At 42.5% G+C, this 20,066-nt stretch overlaps 2 protein-coding genes and 1 long non-coding RNA gene across 3 annotated transcripts in view; 1 reads left to right on the forward strand and 2 right to left on the reverse strand.

The window, feature by feature from the left end:
- IQUB (IQ motif and ubiquitin domain containing) overlaps positions 1-7,850 on the reverse strand; it is a 32,464-nt gene extending 24,614 nt beyond the window's left edge. Inside the window, exons 1-7 of the mRNA XM_081023527.1 lie at positions 7,627-7,850; positions 5,780-6,531; positions 4,285-4,419; positions 3,703-3,870; positions 3,427-3,602; positions 3,054-3,209; positions 637-847 (exon numbers count right to left, since the gene is read on the reverse strand). Of these exons, the coding sequence (XP_080879653.1) occupies positions 637-847; positions 3,054-3,209; positions 3,427-3,602; positions 3,703-3,870; positions 4,285-4,419; positions 5,780-6,531; positions 7,627-7,835 (1,807 nt within the window). The 5' untranslated portion in view covers positions 7,836-7,850. The remainder of the gene's footprint in view (positions 1-636; positions 848-3,053; positions 3,210-3,426; positions 3,603-3,702; positions 3,871-4,284; positions 4,420-5,779; positions 6,532-7,626) is intronic.
- Positions 1-20,066, forward strand: part of LOC308486741 — a 433,510-nt gene that overhangs the window by 141,602 nt on the left and 271,842 nt on the right. The window lies entirely within an intron of this gene.
- On the reverse strand, positions 11,867-16,243 carry NDUFA5 (NADH:ubiquinone oxidoreductase subunit A5). Its single transcript, XM_081023910.1, has 5 exons — positions 16,123-16,243; positions 14,890-14,934; positions 14,336-14,452; positions 13,113-13,178; positions 11,867-12,057 (listed from the first exon to the last, which is right to left on the reverse strand). Exons 1-5 carry the CDS (start codon positions 16,141-16,143, stop codon positions 11,956-11,958), a joined length of 351 nt encoding a protein of 116 aa, XP_080880036.1. The 5' UTR covers positions 16,144-16,243; the 3' UTR covers positions 11,867-11,955.

Below are 20,066 nucleotides of genomic sequence, written 5' to 3' on the forward strand. Positions count from 1 at the left end.
AGCAACAAACAAACTCTGACTCCTGGAAACCAGCCCACAATTTACATGAAACCTGATGTCTATGCAGCCAATGAGTGTCTTGAGTTCATTTCATTAGTTAACATTGGACTCAGCTACATTGGCAAAGGAAAAACGCTTTACAGTCAAACCTCGGTTGTCGAACGTAATCCATTCTGGAAGCCCACTCGGCTTCTGAAATGTTTGAAAACCGGAGCATTTCCTTCTGGGTTTTTGGCATTTGGGAGCCGAAACATTCCAAAACGGAGGCGTTCGGGAGCTGAAGTTTGATTGTACAGTCATACCTTGGATCCCGAACACCTTGGATGCCAAACAAATGAAACCCAGAAGTGAGTGTTCCGGTTTTCAAACATTCTTTTGGAAGCCGAACATCCGACAGGGCTGTGCTTTGGTTTCCGAACATTTTGGAAGTTGAACGGACTTCTGGAATGGTTTTATTGAAAAACTGCATGAGCTATCCCATTTCAACAGTGATTTCATGACAGCCAGTGTGGTTTGGTGTAAAACCTCCCAGAAAAAATTCCAATGGATATATCCTGTTTTCGACCAAGCAAATTTCAGAATTTCCAAAAATATGCATCTCTTAATTGCAAAAACAAAAAACACACCATCTCTTACATTCTAAAGCATGATAGAGTAATTCAAAATCATCCTTTGTTCTAGGATTCAGCCTTCGATTATACTCCCTTAGCAGTTTTTCTTCCCTCTCTCTCTGTCTCCTTAGTTCTTCTTGTTCTTCCCATTCCAGTCTCAAACGCAATTCTTCTTTTAGTTTATTTACTAAAGTCTTAGCTAGCCATCGCCGGAAATATGTTTGTATCACAATTACCTGTAGACAGGAGTAGGAGATAGCAGGAAAGAAGAAAGCAATATTCTGCTGCATCTGTTATATGTTTTGGCAATTACGAGAAAAATACGTTTCAAATTCGCTAGCTTTGTTAGTAAGTCATTTACAAACCAGAATGTCACATCTTTAAATGAAGCAATAGATGAATTGACTCTTATTATAAAGAGATCTTTAAAATGTGTAATGCATACATGGTTGTTTAAATTGTGACTATGGGCAGAAATTAAGCTTTGAAATGCAACAGTAGACATACCCTTATAAACTAATGCTAAACATGTTTAAACACAAGCCCCACTGTGTTCAGCAGAGATCCCTTTCAGAACAGCTGAGCAGCTCTTACAGTTTGTTGCATTATTCTGATTTGTTTGTTCCACAATTTAAGGTGGAAGCAATTCAAGTATAGAGGCCACTTAGAATGCTTCTAGATTTAGAACAGATGGTTTCTGCAATCTAATGCAGCTCTAGCAGAGCTGAGGAACCTGTGGCATCGGTGGCGTAGCGTGGGGGGTGCAGGGGGGGCCGGCCGCACCGGGCGCAACATCTGGGGGGGGGCCCTCGCACTCGCAGCTCTCTGCCCCTACCTGGCTCACTCACTCTCTCTCACTGCAGTGCTGGCTGTGCGAATCCGATCCGAGCCGCTGGGTCGCCGCCCACTGTGGAGGGGGTGGGTGCCAGACGTGCGGTGCGGAGAGAGAGCGAGGGACTATCTGGGGGAGGGACAGTGCAGCAGCCGCCCAGCGCAGCGCTGAGCGCGGGAGAGAACCACACCAGACCAGACCAGGCAGCAGCAAGAAGAAGCTGGCAGCGGCGGCAGGTTAGGGGTTAGGGGGCGCAAATTACTTGCCTTGCCCCGGGTTAGGGGGCGCAAATTACTTGCCTTGCCCCGGGTGCTGACAACCCACGCTACGCCGCTGTGTGGCATTCTAGAAGTTGTTGGACTCCAATTCCCATCAGGCCCAGCAAAAGTGGCCTAGTGGTCTGGGATGATGGAAACTGTAGTTCAGCAACATCTGGAGTGTCAGAGATTCCTCATCCCTGAGCTATACAGTGAACGCTAACTAAAATAATGAATGTGCGGAGTGAGAGGGACGGATGGGGGACTTGCTGGGAAGTCCATATATGCATTGTTGATTTGGGTTTGTTCCTTGTTACTGAGGCTAATGACTGCAATGTAAGAAGAGGCCCTGAGCGATAGCGACTCGACTGACAAATATCTCAGCGACACAGATCATGGACAAATCCCACATATTCAACACAAGTATATCAGAGCGCAAAAAAATGATTAATATGAAAAGAAAAAGGTGGGTTTTCATTTCATATTCATCATTATTTGCCCAGGAAAAGTCATAGATTGTTTTATTCTGATTGCTGTGGTCTTCCGGAAGGTCTACTGGCGATTTACAGACCACAATTTAAGAATCACTGAAGTGGGGAGAAATGAGCAAGCTTTCTTCGTTTTTAAACTTTTGACAATTTACAGAATTAACACTTGCCTTAAACAAGCCTTTATCATATACTTGCATAGCTGTCAACGTTTCCCTTTTTTTAAGGGAAATTCCCTTATTCTGAATAGGATTCCTCACCAGAAAAGGAGAAAGTTGACAGCTATGTACTTGCCTTTATAAGAATTCACTTCTGAGACACACACTATTCTGCTGTTTGACTATCAAATCCAAAGCTAGTGAAGAATGGCTTCAGATACTATTTATACTGAATATGCATTTCAAAAAAGAAACAAACAGTTATGTGCCTTCTCCATACCAGGATATTGTGAAGAAAGATTATAAATTTGGATCCAGTGCTGCTTTTCTGTTCACGGAGCAGACTTCCACTTGCATAACCAATTTCCCCTTCCACTCCTGACTGGTGCAAGCTCCTTACGCACCCTGAAAATCTGCTCCACAGGCCGGGGGGACCCTCCAAAGAAGATTTGTGCAAGGAAGGAGATGAAGAGAAAGTCCTGTTGTGTGAGTGGAACTCCACTTAAAGCCCTGTGTGTGACTCGTAATGTACTAAGATGAATGTGAGTCCCCTTTAAATGTAAATTTCACTTATCACATTCGTGATTTGCAGTTTAATGTTATAGGTGTCTATCAACAGGACTTCTCTCCAGGTAAGTGGATATAGGACTGCAGGGTCTTTTAATCTGCTGGGTTAAAGATGATAATTCAATGGATTGAGTACTTACTGCCTGAAGTCTTCTTGCATGGTATTCATCAGCTGTCACATACCCTTTTGGTTCTATCAATCTGTCAGTGACATTTGAAATATAGACACCAATTTTGGTCATCTGAGTGGAAGTTGAATTTCTCGTATTCTGCAGCTTTTTCCTCTCAACAACTGTCTAGAAATAAAATTATTCATTTTAATGATCACATAATAAAGAGAGGCTGTGCTAGAAACATTGGACAAATTAAAATGACTACAAAGCACATTTACAAATGGATGAAGAAACAACTCATATAATTATAGGATAATTTGTTAGAAGCTACTTAGCTTTCCAATTACTTTATACGATTATTTTTGTATCAGTGCTTTATTTTGTACTCTGGCAAACATACCTGTGTTGACCTACAGAACTCTTCATAGCCTTTGTCTGGACGTTTTTTGGGGTCTGTCTGTGATCCTGCATTATGATATTCTGTGCCTGTTTCTTTATGTCTATATCCACCCAAAAATGGTTTCTGAAAATTTGGCCTTTTAATTGACACATTTACTTCCTTAAATGTTTCTGCATCTGTTCAGATTAAACAGTATTATTAAATTATACAGAGGATGTTACAGAGTAATACCTGACCAGAATGAGCTAGAGTGCATGTTGCAACATTGCTGTCTACCTGTTTGCACTTTAAAAGTTATAACATCAGGCATGTAGTATTCCTCTAGGAGTTTAGATGCTTTAAGGGGAAAGTTTTCTTCATCAAGGGAGAACATATCAACTTGTATGGTCCCATAAGGTTTAGCATCAAGATTCCATAGTGTTTCACTATTGTCAGTTATTCGCCCTAAAAGTAAACAGTGATTATTAGTATTTCACATCAAATAAAAAGATCAACATTTTCTTTTTTTAGAAAAGAAAATTAAGGATGGTTTTGGAAATGCAACCAAACTTAGGGGAAGCCTGTGGCAATGCTGTCCCAACTGATATCCCAGTCAAAGCATTTTTCTCCACATCCATCTTCTATCTAGTTTGTCTATTATAAAGCAAGAGTTTAACAAAGGAACTACTTATCTTTATGAGGAATGACTCAAATTAACATCAAGACAAATTGACATAGACCAAACAAAAATTGAAAACTAAATAAGACAACAGCAAAATACGAACTCTCTCTAGCAAATTACAACTTTTCTGTTGCTGTTGTTCATAAGCAAACCTTGATCAATACTCACTCTAATTCTCACTAGTGGTTTATACATACCTAGCAACATAATTTGTAAAATATCCAGTGGTATTTTTAAGCGTCCTGCGAAGTACTTCTTCATTTGCTCCACAGTTTGGTTAATGTTAAAAGACTTAGTGAAAACCTGGATAGCAGGATGTAGCATGAATCGAACTGCGAAAACAAAAACAAAACATCTGTTATTGTATTTCATCAACAACAGATTCTAAAAACTGTACTGTTTAGTTAGATGAATTAAGTCAAGTTACTGCTGAATTTACCTTTCCTTCGCTTCTGGCCTTGGTAGATTTTTTTATTTTTATTTTTAATGTAACAAATTATGTGACATGTTATAATCTACTTCTTTTAAATGTAATTATTTCAAGATCTGCTATTATAGAATAATAACTATGACACCATTTAAAATAAAAACATACAGAAAAGAGACAATGATATATAATCCCTTAGCTGTTATAATGATCAGAAGCCACAACAATTTACTCTATGCACACACCAGCAATATATACCTTGTACCCAGAGTGGTGTCTCTAGATATGAACAAAACTTAATTCCACTTGCACGCGGTGTGCGGGACCCAGACCACTGACATCAATTGGGAAGCTTTTGCTCATATGGACAGCTTTTGTACAAATGCTGGAGTACATGTATACAAGAAATAATTATTTCTCCCACATACAAATCTGACAGTGCAATTCTAGGCATGCTTACTGAATATCAAAAGCCACATTTAGGAATGAGCCTAACTGGGTTGAGGTCACCATGTAAGTATTTGTTGCCAAACCCATGGAGGCTTGGCAAGCTCCTGAAACTGACCCTTTTCAGTTGAGGGACCCAAATGGTAGCATTCATTCTCCTACTCTATAGCTTCAGCAAACTGCATCGCAGTGATTTTGCAAGACATGACTCTTCCATGCAGCTTTCGGCATTTTTTTTCTTGTCACTTTTCTGTAAATTGGTGGTTGCTATACAATGTTTAGTTTTAGTTTTTAGATTTATTTGCTGATTTATTTTACTATCCTCCTTGTACACTGCATTGGGCTCAATTTGTGGGAAAGAAGCATATAAACTGAGGTCCAGTGCCAAGGGCCTTCTGGCAGTTCCCTCACTGCGAGAAGTGAGGTTACAGGGAACCAGGCTGTGGCGCCTGCCCTGTGGTATGCTCTCCCACCAGATGTCAAGGAAATAAACAACCATCTGACTTTTAGAAGACATCTGAAGGCATCCCTGTTTAGGTAAGTTTTTAATGTTTGATGTTTTACGGTGTTTTTAATATCCTGTTGGAAGCCGCCCAGAGTGGCTGGGGAGGCCTGGCCAGATGGGCGGGGTATAAGTAATAAATTATTATTAATAAAAATAATTATTATTATTACTAAGGAGCCACTAGCTGGAAGTGATTTTAGTGGACCTAAGAAAGTGACGCATTTCAGTCATCAACATTATTAACATCATCTAATCAGTAACAGTTCTTAGTCGTAAAGGCAGCAGCAATATATGGTATCTGACAACTGCCCACCTGTTACAGTAGCTTCTTCGGTACTTGCTTCAGACTCTTCTCTTTCAGATGCTAACGCTTCTGTTAACAAAGCACTTGCAGCATGCATATGTGCTGCAAAATCAGCCGCCCTTTCAGAAAAACTTTCAGCAGCACCAACAGAAGCAGCATCAGCAGCAACTGTGATATTAGATGCATCTGTGTCAACTATAGGTGGTTCGATTTTGACACCAAGATCTTGGACCTCTAGAATAGCTTCCTGAAACCCTGGGACCACATCCTGGGATTTTGGATGAGCTTCCCCTTCTTTTTCTATCACATCCAAACCCTGTCTCAGTCCATCTGCAGTAGCTGGCTCCTGAACCCCTTCTGCAGCAGCGCCAGGTTCCTCAGCTGCAGGAAGATTCTGGTCCTGTTCTCCAGCAATGCTTGGCCCCTCCACTAATTCCTCCGCAGTGGCTAGTTCCTCAGTGGCAGCTGGTACCGCAGCAGCGGCTACTTCTGCCATGGCAGCTGGTTCCTCAGTAGCTGTCAGCTCCTGTAGTGGTTCCTCAGCATCACCCGATTCAAATGTTGCTAATTCTGGGCCTTGTTCCTGCTCCGTACGCAGGTTTGTTTCATTCTGCTGTGTTGCACCTGTCTGCTCTTGCGTAGTTCCTACAGTCTCGGCACTTTCTTCTGCTTGGTTTGTTTCAGAAGTGTCCTCTAAAACTTGCATTTCAGCCTCTGCTTCAGCCAGGCCACCTTCCTTTTCTTCTGGATCAGCCATTTTCCTGAAAGAAGAAGTACACCTTTTTAACCTTCACATGAGCTGAAAGCATAATTTACAGGGAAATGTGAACAAAAAAGTACATTTAGTCCTTTGTCTTGAATACCTGGTTGCCCTTTGTACAACACAACTGCTGGGTGGATGGACCTCATCCTACGAAGCATTGTTGTTGTTGTTTAGTCGTTTAGTCGTGTCCGACTCTTCATGACCCCATGGACCAGAGCACGCCAGGCACTCCTGTCTTCCACTGCCTCCCGCAGTTTGGTCAGGCTCATGTTTGTAGCTAAGCATACACAAACTATAAAATTTCGCTGTGTTGTGGGGCCGACTACTTTTACATTCCAGAATGCAACTTTAGAGACTAGTTAAGGGCATATGCCATGGACACTAAACGAACAGCATGCTTTTCTTCTTTGTCCACTTTCAATTCCTACTTTTCTATGTTAAAAGACTTAAAAGTAAGAAATCTACATTTTAAAACTTGTCATTGAAATTAGATTTCTTAACTAGTGAATCTACTCATTAAAATTAATCTCCCATCTATCAACATCGGTACATTCTGAGGGGGCACATGCAAACTATTTGGACTACACAGAAATGATTGCATTTGGAAAGTTAAGCCTGAATAAAGGAGAAAAATGTTGTTTAAAGAGCAGCACCTTTATTTTTTAATTATAATTTTTAATTTTTTAATTTTATCATCATCAATTAAATCAAGTGGTATCACATGTACCACGTCTTTAGTGCCCGACTCGCACAGGAACTACAGCTCCCAGAATGCAACACGAGCTATCCATCATTATTTATGTGAGGCGGAGGGAGGGGACAAGGAAAACCCGCTGCTCAATTAACCCGCTCAAAACCAACCTACTTGTCCCGAGGTGCTTTGCGCCGCCGCCATGACGCCTTTTAAACGTAGCCCTCGCGCACAGCATGTCGGGAACTGTAGTACAGCGCTCAGCCAGCCCTTCACTTCATGGCGGCTCCGCCTCAGCTCCCGCTCCCTTCCAGCTTCTCTGCGTTATTCTCACGCCGGGTGGTTAATAATGATAATAATAATGATATTAATGACGCCATTAATAAAGGCGGAGGAGCTTACCGTAGCGCTAGGTCCTCGCGTAAGTTCCCCGAAGCGGCCGCTGGATCAGCCCGACCCGCTCCGCCTCCAAGCGGGAACGGAGAGTCGCTGTATCCATAGCAACCGCGGCGCCGCCAACTCTCGCGAGAGGAAGGACAAAGCGTGCCAATCAATGTGTAACTGAAGGGGACGCATGCGCGACACACTCTTGCATGCCAGGAGTTTTCCATACAGCGGGGCTGGCGAGGTGGAGGGTGCAGGTGCTTGACTGCAAGCGGGGCTGTCTGTACCAGCGCCAGGCTGTTATTTTGCGCGCTAGGCAAGGCTCACTACTTGCACACAACCCCAAAAAGAATCGCTGACTTTGATCTTCAAAAACAGATGCCTTGCAGAAAAAAAGCACAAAACCTGAAACTGTTCCATTTATTCTAACGTGCAAGAATAATACTGATGAATTGGAAAAATAAAAATGCAGCTCCCTTCAACGATTGAAGACTTACACAAACTCGCAACATATGAACAAGTTGCATATAAACGCAGACTTGCCATGGGCATATTCAATGGTTTTTGGAATCCATTCTTACAAATACTGTTACGTAGTTTTATAGTAGTTTTATGTAGTTTTTATGTGGTTTTGTGGTAGTTTTATGTAGTTTTTATGTAGTTTTATGTAGTCTTTCAATTTCATTGTCCTGCATGGGACAATGACAATAAAGATATATCGTATTGTTATCATAATAGGTTAAGATCTGGTGAAGTACAATCACGATTTTGTAAAGTATACAGTTTTGGGTCCCCCCCCCCTTTACTTTCCCTTCTACAGGTGCTGTTTCTCTTTTATTCTCTCACAAATGTTTAGTGCACATATGGTTATGTACTTTTTAACTTTCAACAAAGATGTTGGGGGGAGGGAATAAGTTATACCACAACCTTTGATTATCTTCCTCAAATACAAAAGAAAATGTTTTAGCACAAAAACATCTTCTGAATTGTGATGTAAAAATTTAAGTCTCTTCAGAGTGTCAAGTTTCAGGCGCACAAAAATCTTGCTTTGCTTGCTGCTGAGCTTTCCCTGCCTTTCATTGGGGCTGCCCTTGAGACTGACCCAGAAACTCCAGCGGGTGCAGAATGCCGCAGCGAGACTCCTTACGGGGTCTTCGCTGCGAGATCACATTCATCCGGTGCTATACCAGCTGCACTGGCTCCCGGTGGAGTACAGGATCAGGTTTAAGGTGCTGGTTTTAACCTTCAAAGCCCTATATGGCCTAGGACCCTCGTACCTACGGGACCGCCTCTCCTGGTATGCCCCACAGAGGAACTTACGGTCTTCAAATAAAAACATCTTGAAGGTCCCAGGCCACAGAGAAGTTAGGCTGGCCTCAACTAGAGCCAGAGCTTTTTTGGCTGCGGCTCCAACCTGGTGGAACGCTCTGTCACAAGAGACAAGGGCCCTGCAGGACTTGACATCTTTCCGCAGGGCCTGCAAGACAGAGCTGTTCCACCAGGCCTTTGGTCAGGGCACAGCCTGACTCCCTCCTTTGGCAATCTTTACAAAACTTTAGTTTATGGTTGCCATCAATTTTGATTTTAATTAATTTTTATAATTTTGCACTATTTTAGTGTTGTTAGCCGCCCTGAGCCCGGCTTCGGCTGGGGAGGGCGGGATATAAATAATTTTTTTTATTATTATTTCAGAGGGTTGGACTAGATGAGCCTCATTTTGTGAAAAACTAATTCTAATGTATGAATTGCTTTTAAAATGATAAAATGCTTCAACATATAAAAGTAAAATATCAGAATTTTTTAAGATATAACAAAAACTAATGGGTATAAAGCTGCCCTCTGAGATCTTCATCCCAGACAGTTGCCTAGCTGATCTAATGATAGCACTAGCCCAATAAGAGAGTTGTTTTTGCAACTGCGCCTCTTGAAAATCCCTCTCCACACTAAAGGCATCACTGTCCTCTTTGACACCTGTGCACTTTATACCTTGGACTAGGTGCATAAAGCTGCATTCTAAACTTTAAAGCACACTAAATTGGAAGTAAAAGCTTTACAGGTTTGAATGATTGGCTGCCTTTATAAATGCTCATTTTGTTTTAAAAGGGGCATAGAAGTGCAGTGTCACACTATGGCAGAGTATGAGTTCACCACAATACAACTTCCGGGAAAGCTACATGGCATTTATTCCCTCTATGTCAGGGCTTGCCAAATTGTGGCCCGTGGACCACCAACCGTCCAGTAGCATCACTCAGGTGGTCCCTCGCCACGGTGAGCCTGTGAATTTGTGATTGACATGTGATGGAACATTAACGATCCAGATTTAACTGTATTTTCATTGTTTCTTTCTTATATTGCCTTTCTTTTCTTTTATTAGTTGGAATTCTATGGAATTCAGTTTAGATTGCTATGGAGAACATGGTAACTGTATAATATTTGATAAGCGAAACAATGTTCAAACATACCAAAAATTAACACAAGAAGTTAGCCACCTTCACAAAAAGTGAGGAAAGGAGCTTGAAGCCAATAAGGAAATTCAAGTTTTAGTCACAAGGATACAGGCTTTTCATCTTGGTGAAACTTGCAAGAGCATTTGTGTTGCACTGATTTTATGTTTCTTTTTACCATAGTCATCTTCATCCAGCTGTGACCCTTCTTTCTGTATTTAACGTTTACCGCACTGTTACACTTGATGCCCTCTAGTAGCTTTTCTTCTAAAACACAGTATTTTTTTACAAGATAGCAAATAATTGTGTTTACAGGTGCCATCTAACACCAAGCATTCTTCAGTCACAGTGATTTGAAGAATTACAATACTTTAAAATATATTTCCAAGAGAGCAGCAATCAGCTTTAAATGTCAGTAAAGCATAAAACCAGGGGTGGCTCCTCCATATGTTGTTGGGACTCCAGTTTCTTTCAATCTCAGCATGACCAATGATAGGAACTGATGGGACTTGAAGAACATTTAATGAGCACAGGCTCCCTACCCCTGTCATACAGAGTCAAAGTTTTATTGTTGCATGCACAGGTTTTTGCTATCCCCAGACTCATCTGTAGCAGCCTCTTGCCCTGATGGCATCACTTTGGCTGGTAAGATAGGAAGGAGGAAATCTTTGCTGTTTGGGAAGCTGCCAGTTCCCATGCCACAAAATGAACTCACCAAGTCACTTCTGAAAGCTTCCCTTTCTCATTCTACCCAAGCTAGAAAAGAGAACAAGGTCAACTATTACTTTGAAAAAAGGCTAATTAACCAGAGAGCCAGTGTGGTGTAGTGGTTAAGAGCGGTAGCCTTGTAATCTGGGGAACCAGGTTCGTGTCTCCACTCCTCCACATGCAGCGCTGGGTGACCTTGGGCTAGTCACACTTCTCTGAGGTCTCTCAGTCCCACTCACCTCACAGAGTGTTTGTTGTGGGGGAGGAAGGGAAAGGAGAATGTTAGCTGCTTTGAGACTTCTTTAGGTAGTGATAAAGCAGGATATAAAATCCAAACTCCTCAGAGAAAGCAGGCAGCCCTGTTCTGTCAACTGAAACAGCATGGAAACTGAGAACTGTTCCTTCCTCCACAGGGATACAAATATTGGATAGCTCTAGCACATAGGAAGCTGCCTCATAGAGAGTCAAGGCATTGGTAATCTCGCTCAATGTTGTCCACACCAACAGGCAGCAGATGCTTTACGACTAAGCCCTTCTCCTCTTCCTCTGAGAGTGGAGGTAATCCATGGATGACCTCCTCCAATACAGCCTATGTTATTAGCAGCTTGTTCTAGAACCTAATAGTCTTTTTCCTGTGCACATAAGTCCAGTAGGGAAAAAGAGAGTTCTGGGGGTTTTTTGCACTCCCTCTCATTCCACAAGCATGGAGACTCAAACAGGTACTACACCAAAGCAGTCCAAGGAACAGGAAGCCTGTTCATTCCTTCCAAATGCTCATCTAGCCCATCTGCTTGTTCAAGAATGCACTGGGTTGGAACCCATGCACTGGGTTGTTGGTGGCAGAGTGGGGGAAGAAGGTTCTTATATGCCCTATACAGACTCCCATACATGCAAGTGTCTATAGAATTTAAGATTATAACAGTTAAATTGTTGAGAACCATTCGCACCTGGTGGTAAGTTGACAGTGATCTTCCAACTAATGGGTTGTAATCAATGCTAGTCATATTCAGGGAAGATGCACTGAACTAACATGCCATGAATTTCAACAGGTCTGCTTTGAGTACAGCTTACTTGGATATATAACCAATAATTATAGCAAACAAATCTTATGAGTAGAATTAAGATATTTTTCATTCATGTCCAGCATACATTTGATTACATCTTTTTCACTTCTAGAAGCTACAAATAACATTAACTATATTGGCCATTTCCACTGATCAGACGGAGGTTCTTCAACCAAAGGCTCCCAGGGTCGCCACTGCACCATTTTCCTGGCTAAGCTGAGCTCACTTTCAGCCTGTTAAAAAAAACAAAGGTTTTTTTTTAAAAAAAACAACCTTCCCAAAGTTGCTGCATCTAAGCTAGACCATAAACATCCATTAGATCCACTAATTACATACTAAAATACAGATTTTTGATGACACTGGTTTTTATTAAACAATTTAATTGGTACAGCCCTGGAATACATAAACACTATATATCTTTTGACCAAGTCTTTTGACTGCCAATGCATCAAACAGCAGTGCACCCAGTAGATAGTCTGGTAAAGCCTGCTTAGAGCTCCATAATGGGGTAACAGAGAAAACAAAGGGGGGAAGTCAGCACTGTGCTCTGTCAGTAGTCCCATCCTCCCAAATATTTCAGTTTGCCCAATGGAATGGTCTCTCCTCCCCCCACATGATGTTCTGAGGGTTCTCCAGACACCCCTCCCCAAGCCCATTTGGGGGGTATGCAGGGTGGGGAGATTATTCTCAGTTGTCCTTGCACTGACTCCTGATTACATGCCTAGTTAGTTGTATGCAGCCCTCAACCTTTTGTAATAAGGGTTTTTGCTACCAATATTTCAAAGAGTGCCATAGTTTTGAGGGGCAGTATAGACAAGGTTATGTTAGAAAAGATTCTATCAGTGTAGCAAAACACTCGTCTTTATGTCTGCCTTTTTAGGACATAAGAGGTTAAGCGACTGGCTACATTGCTAGGAAATTCTTTTTTCTATTCAGCAGCAAAATTTAGTTTGCCATGTATAATAACACCATATTTGGTGAGATTCAGTGAGACTTACTTATAAGTGATCAAAGGATTGCATTGTGATTTTTTTTATAGCGACAGTTAACATTTCATATTTTGCTGCCGTAAAGGCTGGTCTCCATATTGACAACAAACTGACTACATTTTTCTCTACAGAGAACCCCCCCCCCCCAAAAAAAAAACGTTTCACTTTCAGAATTCAGCATTTTAAACAGATAATTGGATTCCTTTCATTTTTTTTCAGTAGAGCCTATAAGAAACAGTTGCATATTTGGCAAGTACTATATTTGCTAAATAATTAGATATTTACAAAGAAGATATTACCTGCAAAATCACTTCTTCTATCTGTCCACCATTGATTTTACTTTCCAGTTTTTGCACATCAGGTTCCTGCAAGTTCAAGAACAAGTGAAAGGCTCAGATGTGCTCTGATGTATGTTCAAACAGTATCTTTCTATATCTCACTCAGAGTAAAAAATAACCCAATGAGTCTTTTCCAAAAGTGGCATATAGTCTAGAATAGTAGTTCTTTCTCAGAATGTCAAAAGAAACAAGAACCCATAGGTTGCCAGCTGCATATGTCCACACCCTTTCAATTCAACAAGCAATAAGCAGTTCAGATTACCCTTGTGGAAAAGTTAAGGCTTTTCAAACATCAGATATGATGGGGAAAGCCAGCCAGATGGGCGGGGTATAATAAATAAATAAATATTGTTGTTGTTGGTATTTTAACCATTCAAGAGGGGGCAGAAATTAAGTTATCATGGAGGACTAAAATGTATATCTTGATCTGATATTGACAAACTTACTAAAAGACATTAGGTTAGTAGACTATTCCTATTCTGGTCTCCAGAGAACACACAGACAATACAAACCCATACAATACAAAACAGATGCACTGTATAACCTATAATAGTTCTTCTGGGATGAGTGCAAGATGAAACTAAAACCAAGGCTGCAATCCTGTAAGCCCTGCTGAATTCACTGGAAACATTTGAATGAACGATCCTCAAGGCATCTTAAAACAGATTATAAAAACATATACACTAAACCCACACACCCAGTAGCCCTTAGTTCCTGGCCCAGTGTTTGTGGAAGGGGGGAGGGGTTAATGTTTTGTTGCTTCTGTTATAACTATTTTCTCTTGCATTTTTATTTCGTGAATCACCCTAAGATATTTTGATGAAGGGTGGTATATAAATCTAATAATAACGATGATGATGCCAAAGTGTGTTTTCCTTCAGCTCTGCAGTCTTAAGAGAAGCAAACTTGCTACTGCTCCTTCTCAGGTCAATGGATGATCACCTTGCCTTAATACCCTACTTGGAAGGGGGGGGTGTATGTGTGCAGCCTCCCAGCAGCCCTAGATTTTACAGCTGATAGGAGAGGCCACAGTGACCTTTCTGTTCAGCTCTCCAGTCCCGTGGCAACTAGTGCCGGTTTATGATGCATCTCTATTTGACAGCAATCAAAAAGCAAATCTGGTAAGTGAAGCAAGGGACAACAGGCCACTTGAACAATGTAATTTGAGATGTTGACATACTTACTGTTTTTACTATATCAAGCTGCTCATTTACAATGTTCTCCGTATACTTCCTATATGATGCATCTTTGGGCATACTATCCAGAGCAGCAAGGATTTTCGAGTAGAGTACCCGGAGGCGCTGAAAAGATCAGATAGCAAACATTAATTTAAGGTGAACCATAAAAGTCTATACAGTGAACTAAGAATTGTAATAAAAAGTTCACAGCCTTCTTCAGTAGCAAAGGGAACAATTCTGCAAAACTCTATTAGAATCTTAACCACCTCAAATTCAAGATACTGGAGAAATTGCATGTTAAGGTAGTTAGAACATTAAGATTAAATACTTTAATAAATCTAATGCAACATATAAAATGAGCCTACTTAACATTCAGAAGCATGGAAAACTCTAGTTATTGGAAGACTGCTGATTTACTTCTTGGCTCACACAAAAGGGGCTGTGTGGACAGTCAAAACAGTTCTTCATATCTCAACTTATTAAGATGAAATATGCTCCTGGTAAGCCATACTTTCCTCATGTTTTCTTCAATTTCAAATGAGCAAATCCTTTATACTTACCTCATGTGGTGCCTCACATACAGCTAGCCCAACTAGTCCAGTGGTCTGCAGATTTAAAAATAGATAAGTTTAATAAGTATCCTTAATTAAGGATTGTTTTAAGATGAGTTTTACATTTGCGTGTGTATAAAAATATTGTTTCTGAAGCTCAAAAGACGCTTTTGTTGTTTGGATGCTGAACCAAGCAACACATTCACCACATCATAGAATCACAGAACTGCAGATTCTATGGGTCATCTAGTCCAACCCACTACAATGCAGGAATCTCAATCCATGACACCTGCTTGAAACTCTCTAACGAAGAAAAGTCCACAACCTCTCAGAGTCTGTTCCATCGTCAAAGAAGCTCTTACTGTCAGAAAGTTCTCCTCTTTCCCACACCCACCTCCTTCAACCATTCCTCATGAGGCTGGGATCCCAAGCTGGAAGATCACAGAACTGTAGAGCTGGAAGGGACCACGAGGGTCATCTAATCCAAAACCCATTGCAGTGCACGGGTTTCCAGACCCTTGATCATCTTGATCCTTGACACACCCAGGACATTACCCCAAAGCTACTGGAAACTTGAGGCGAGCACCTTCACTTGCATGGACCAGAGTTTAAAAAAGGATAACTACAGTGCTTTTTTTTTCTGGGGACACAGGGGTACACATACCCCTAAACATTTTGTGAATCTAACAGGAGAAGAAATTAATTTTTTTTAAAAAAAGAATGTTTCTTCTCTAGCACGGTGAATCATCAGTTCTGTTGCGGTGGATCGTCAGTTCCTATTGCTACCCCCAATGGCAGCCTTTCGTCCATTTACTGTATTTATTTTCCCCGATTTGAACTATAATATGGTGATTTTCTTGAGTCAAAATGAGAGTACCCCTAAAAAATTTTTTAGAAAAAAAGCACTGGATAACTACAACAACCCAGCCCTTTTGCCAGGGAAGCTGCCACAAGACACCAAGCGATGACATTTATGTCCCTCACACTGGGAAACCCAGCCAGATAGGCGGGGTTTAAATAATAAATTATTATTAACGCGCTCAAGGCAGCACGCATAGGGTTCGCCTCATCCTTGGTATCTTCGCAGCCAAGGGGTCAGGCTGCGGCCCCACTGAGGGAGCCACAAGCAGCCTCCCCTCGTCCTATGAAGCGAGCTTTCGCCCTTGGTTAAGCAACCCGTACGAGGGGACCCGCCAGCTGCCGCACGACGCCCACCCCCGCGACCGACCTCAACCCTCTCACCTTCTTCAGGACTCCGGCCATAGCTACTATATGTCAGCTGCCGCGCGCAAGGGATTCTGGGGCAACAAAAAAAAAACCAACAGACCAATGCTGAGAACCTACGGAAGCCGGCGAGCCAGCGAAGGCGACGCGCGTGCGCAAGCCGCCGGCTGTAGAGAAAGGCAATGCCTCCGAGGGCGGAGGAGCCCACGCCAGCGCTTCGATCACATGACAAAGGCGGGCAAAGCGTACAGGCAACCTCCGCGTGAGCATGCGCAAAAGGGCTCTGCGTCGGAGACGTCGCGCAAGGTCGCTCTGCGCCGGAGACTTAAGATGTACGGCTCTATATGCCCGTGCGACCAAGCCAGGATGCGCAAGCGCAGAGCGAGGTTTTTTTTAAAAAAAAAAAACGGGAAGCGCTTAGCCTGTGTCGCTCCGAGCGGCTATTGGTTGTTTTCCTCCCGCTGATCTCCATATTTCTCCAAGAAGGCGGGGCGTGTTGCAGGAGAGGTTGTTTTGTACCCGAGTGGCTCGTGCTCGGAAGGAAGGTCAATAAACACTATATTCAGGGTAATTTTCAAGCGGAACTCAGTTCCGGCTCCCATCAAGTGGGCGCCATTGCCATTATAAAAGAACGAGGGAGGCGTTCATGTTGAGTTCTGGCACCTCTTTTTCTAGGAAAATAGCACTATATATTTATACATATTTTATATTTATACATATGCATATATATATTTATAAATATTTTATGTTTGGTTGGGATTGCTAGGGTAAATTCTAGGTAGGTTTAAAACAAAAATTCCCACCTAAAATACGGAGCTGGCGCTACCGCCCTACCTTTTCATAGCGGTGGTAGACGGCTGAGGTAGTTTTGAGAAGTGCCTTTGAATATGTTGAAGCGCTGCACAAATTCCTAATTTCTGTTGCTCTTCCTCAGGTTGTTCACACATATTTGGTTCTTCGCTCTCTTTTTTTGCCGCCAACATAGTCCCCTCGAAGGACCATTGCATTACTTAACTCGTTGCTTTTATAGGCTGCTTTTCTGCCAAGACGCCCAAGGTGGTTTGCGATTGCAAAATACTGAAGTAATCAAGTAAAATGAAATAAAAGTTGGTTGTGCAAGAGGTCCAGATGGAGCAGACTTAGAGGTTGCTTTTCCTGCCAACTCCACTCTCTTCTTCCTTCCCACAGGGATCGATGGTTGCAAAGGAAACGTTGCCCTTGACAGAAAGAAGACTTACCCCTCCATACACAAACTACCATCACTACCCCGGTTTAAAGCATACTGCACCTGTTGTACCTCATGGCTTGCAACAAACTTAATTTTCTGCATGTGAAGGTGCCGCGTGGGTTGGCAATAAGGTGAACACGGTTTATGGTCACCTAATAGCCAGTTGGCCCGCTGCATATTGATCCAGCATAATAAAGTGGCTAAAGAAAAGGGTTGAAATTATGAGATTTATACCTGTTAAAATCCAAGTTTAGTACAGTGGTACCTCTGATTACGTACTTAATTCGTTCCAGAGGTCCGTTCTTAACCTGAAACTGTTCTTAACCTGACACACCACTTTAGCTAATGGGGCCTCCCACTGCTGCTGCACCGCCAGAGCACAATTTCTGTTCTCATCCTGAAGCAAAGTTCTTAACCCGAGGTACTTTTTCTCGGTTAGTGGAGTCTGTAACCTGAAACGTATGTAACCTGAAGCGTATGTAACCCGAGGTACCACTGTATAAGGAGCTCACACTAAATTTCATTTCATGATTAGCGTTTCCACCATACCCCATTCATGTTGTTGCCAGCTCAATAATCAAGTGCTTTTACTGGAATGTGGCCTAAGATTGCAATCGAAGGTACAGTTATTTGGAAATAAGTCCCACTGGACTCAGTAAGATGCTTCCAATAAAAACTTCAGATGATTGTGTTTAATCTCCTGTGTTCTATGTGCACACATGTACAAGTAACGCACATCTTACGCTTATTTACTTAGAATGATAGAATTGTAGAGTTGGGAGGGACCACGAGAGTAATCTAGTCCAACCCCCTGCAACATGGGGCTCAAACCCACAGCTCTGAGATTGTGTCTCATGTTCTACCAACAGAGTTATCCCAGCTATCCTGTGATCCCAGCTTTACATGGGTAACATGCATAAATAAGTAGGAGAGTGAGAAATTCTGCCCTCCTAAGGGCTGTCTGAAGTGTTCGAAACTCCCATTGTTCTAGGCGCATATTACGACAGAGAATTTCATTAGCGTGAGCAGTTTCTGAGCTCTGGGTGCAATAGTGCACCTGAGATTTCAGATTAGAACTGCAGAATGGAAGGAAAGGAGGACCTTTTTTCTGCCTCCCCACTTCCAGCTATTCTCTGAGGACTGGAGAAGAGACCTTAAGAATATTAGGGGGGTGGGCAGGGGAAGGACTAGACCATGTGAAAAATGAATACAATATTTTAGCTGCAGTTCATTCATTTTCAGCTTTGTATTCTTGTTATTAAAACAAGCGTGTCTAGGCATTACATTGTTGCACCCATAACCTAGGTTCAAGGTGCCATTTAGCTCCTAGCTTTCATATCTCAGTTTCTAACACTGGCTGTCTGAGATCTTGTGGGAGCCCCCTTGCAACCTCAGAGCCTTGGGGATTTAGAAGCTTTCCACATTGCATGACAAGGACTGTTGGGCACTGGCTTCAGGCAGGTAGAGCTGTTGCAGGGGTTCTTCTGGCTTTGCAGGATTTTGCTTAAACGTGATGGCCAGGAGCATAACCCCTGTATAAGAGGAGAACTACCTGTTTGTAGAAGCCTGCCTTTCTACCAAATAAATGAATAATTACCATCCTGTGCTGAACTAAACAAGGACATCTTCACAACTATTTTGTAGCCAGCAACCATAGAAGTATTTTCCTAGCTGCTTTCTGTTCTATTTTTAAAAATTAGCCTAGCAGATAAAAGGTAAATGTAAAGGACCCCTGACAGTTAAGTCCAGGACACGAATGTCTCTGGGGTTGCGGCGCTCATCTCGCTTTACTGGCCGAGGGAGCCGGCGTTTATCCACAGACAGTTTTTCCGGGTCATGTGGCCAGCATGACTAAGCCGCTTCTGGCGAACCAGAGCAGCGCACGGAAACGCCGTTTACCTTCCCGCCGGAGGTGTACCTATTTATCTACTTGCACTTTGACGTGATTTCGAACTGCCAGGTTGGCAGGAGCTGGGACTGAGCAACGGGAGCTCACCCCGTCGCGGGGATTCGAACTGCCGACCTTCCGATCGGCAAGTCCAAGGCTCCGTGGTTTAGACCACAGCACCACCCACATCCCTAGCCTAGCAGTTAGTGGATTGTATTTGCATTGCCGCACAATGTGCTTGCCAGCATATTTGGCATTACAGTGCACCCTCTGGATACAAATTTAATTCATTCCAGGGGTCTGTGCGCACCCCACAAAATCTGTATCCAGAGGCGCAGCTTCTGCACACACGTGCAGCACATTAGAGTGCTTCTGTGCATGCGGCAGAGCGCTTCTGCGCATAGACGAGTGGCAAAACTCAGAAAAATACTTCCAGGTTTGCCGCTTTCACAACCCAAAGTTTACGTTACTTGAGAGTACAGTGGTACCTCGGGTTAAGTACTTAATTCATTCCGGAGGTCGGTTCTTAACCTGAAGTATCGCTTTAGCTAATTGGGTCTCCTGCTGCCACCATGCTGCCGGAGCACGATTTCTGTTCTCATCCTGAAGCAAAGTTCTTGACCCGAGGTACTATTTCTGGGTTAGTGGAGTCTGTAACCTGAAGCGTATGTAACCTGAAGCGTATGTAACCCGAGGGTCTACTGTACTGAAAACAGTATAGCCCTCCCGCATTTTGAAAATCCCACTAATTAGAACGGGAGGAAGCAATATGAATAGCTATAATATCACAGGAAAAACAGGCGTAGAGGCGAAAGGAAATTTAGATTCAGGTGCACAGAAAAGATA

This window comes from Podarcis pityusensis (assembly GCF_964106645.2).
Source record: "Podarcis pityusensis genome assembly, chromosome: 10".
NCBI lineage: Eukaryota > Metazoa > Chordata > Lepidosauria > Squamata > Lacertidae > Podarcis > Podarcis pityusensis.

Bases quoted from the DNA above. Each gene is read 5' to 3' on its own strand.
- NDUFA5 (XM_081023910.1), bottom strand. From the start codon at position 16,143: ATGGCCGGAGTCCTGAAGAAG. The intron at 14,453-14,889 runs GTAAGTATAAAG...TGATCTTTTCAG, and splicing joins TATGTGAGGCACCACATGAG to CGCCTCCGGGTACTCTACTC. The intron at 13,179-14,335 runs GTAAGTATGTCA...TTGAACTTGCAG, and splicing joins AGCTTGATATAGTAAAAACA to GAACCTGATGTGCAAAAACT.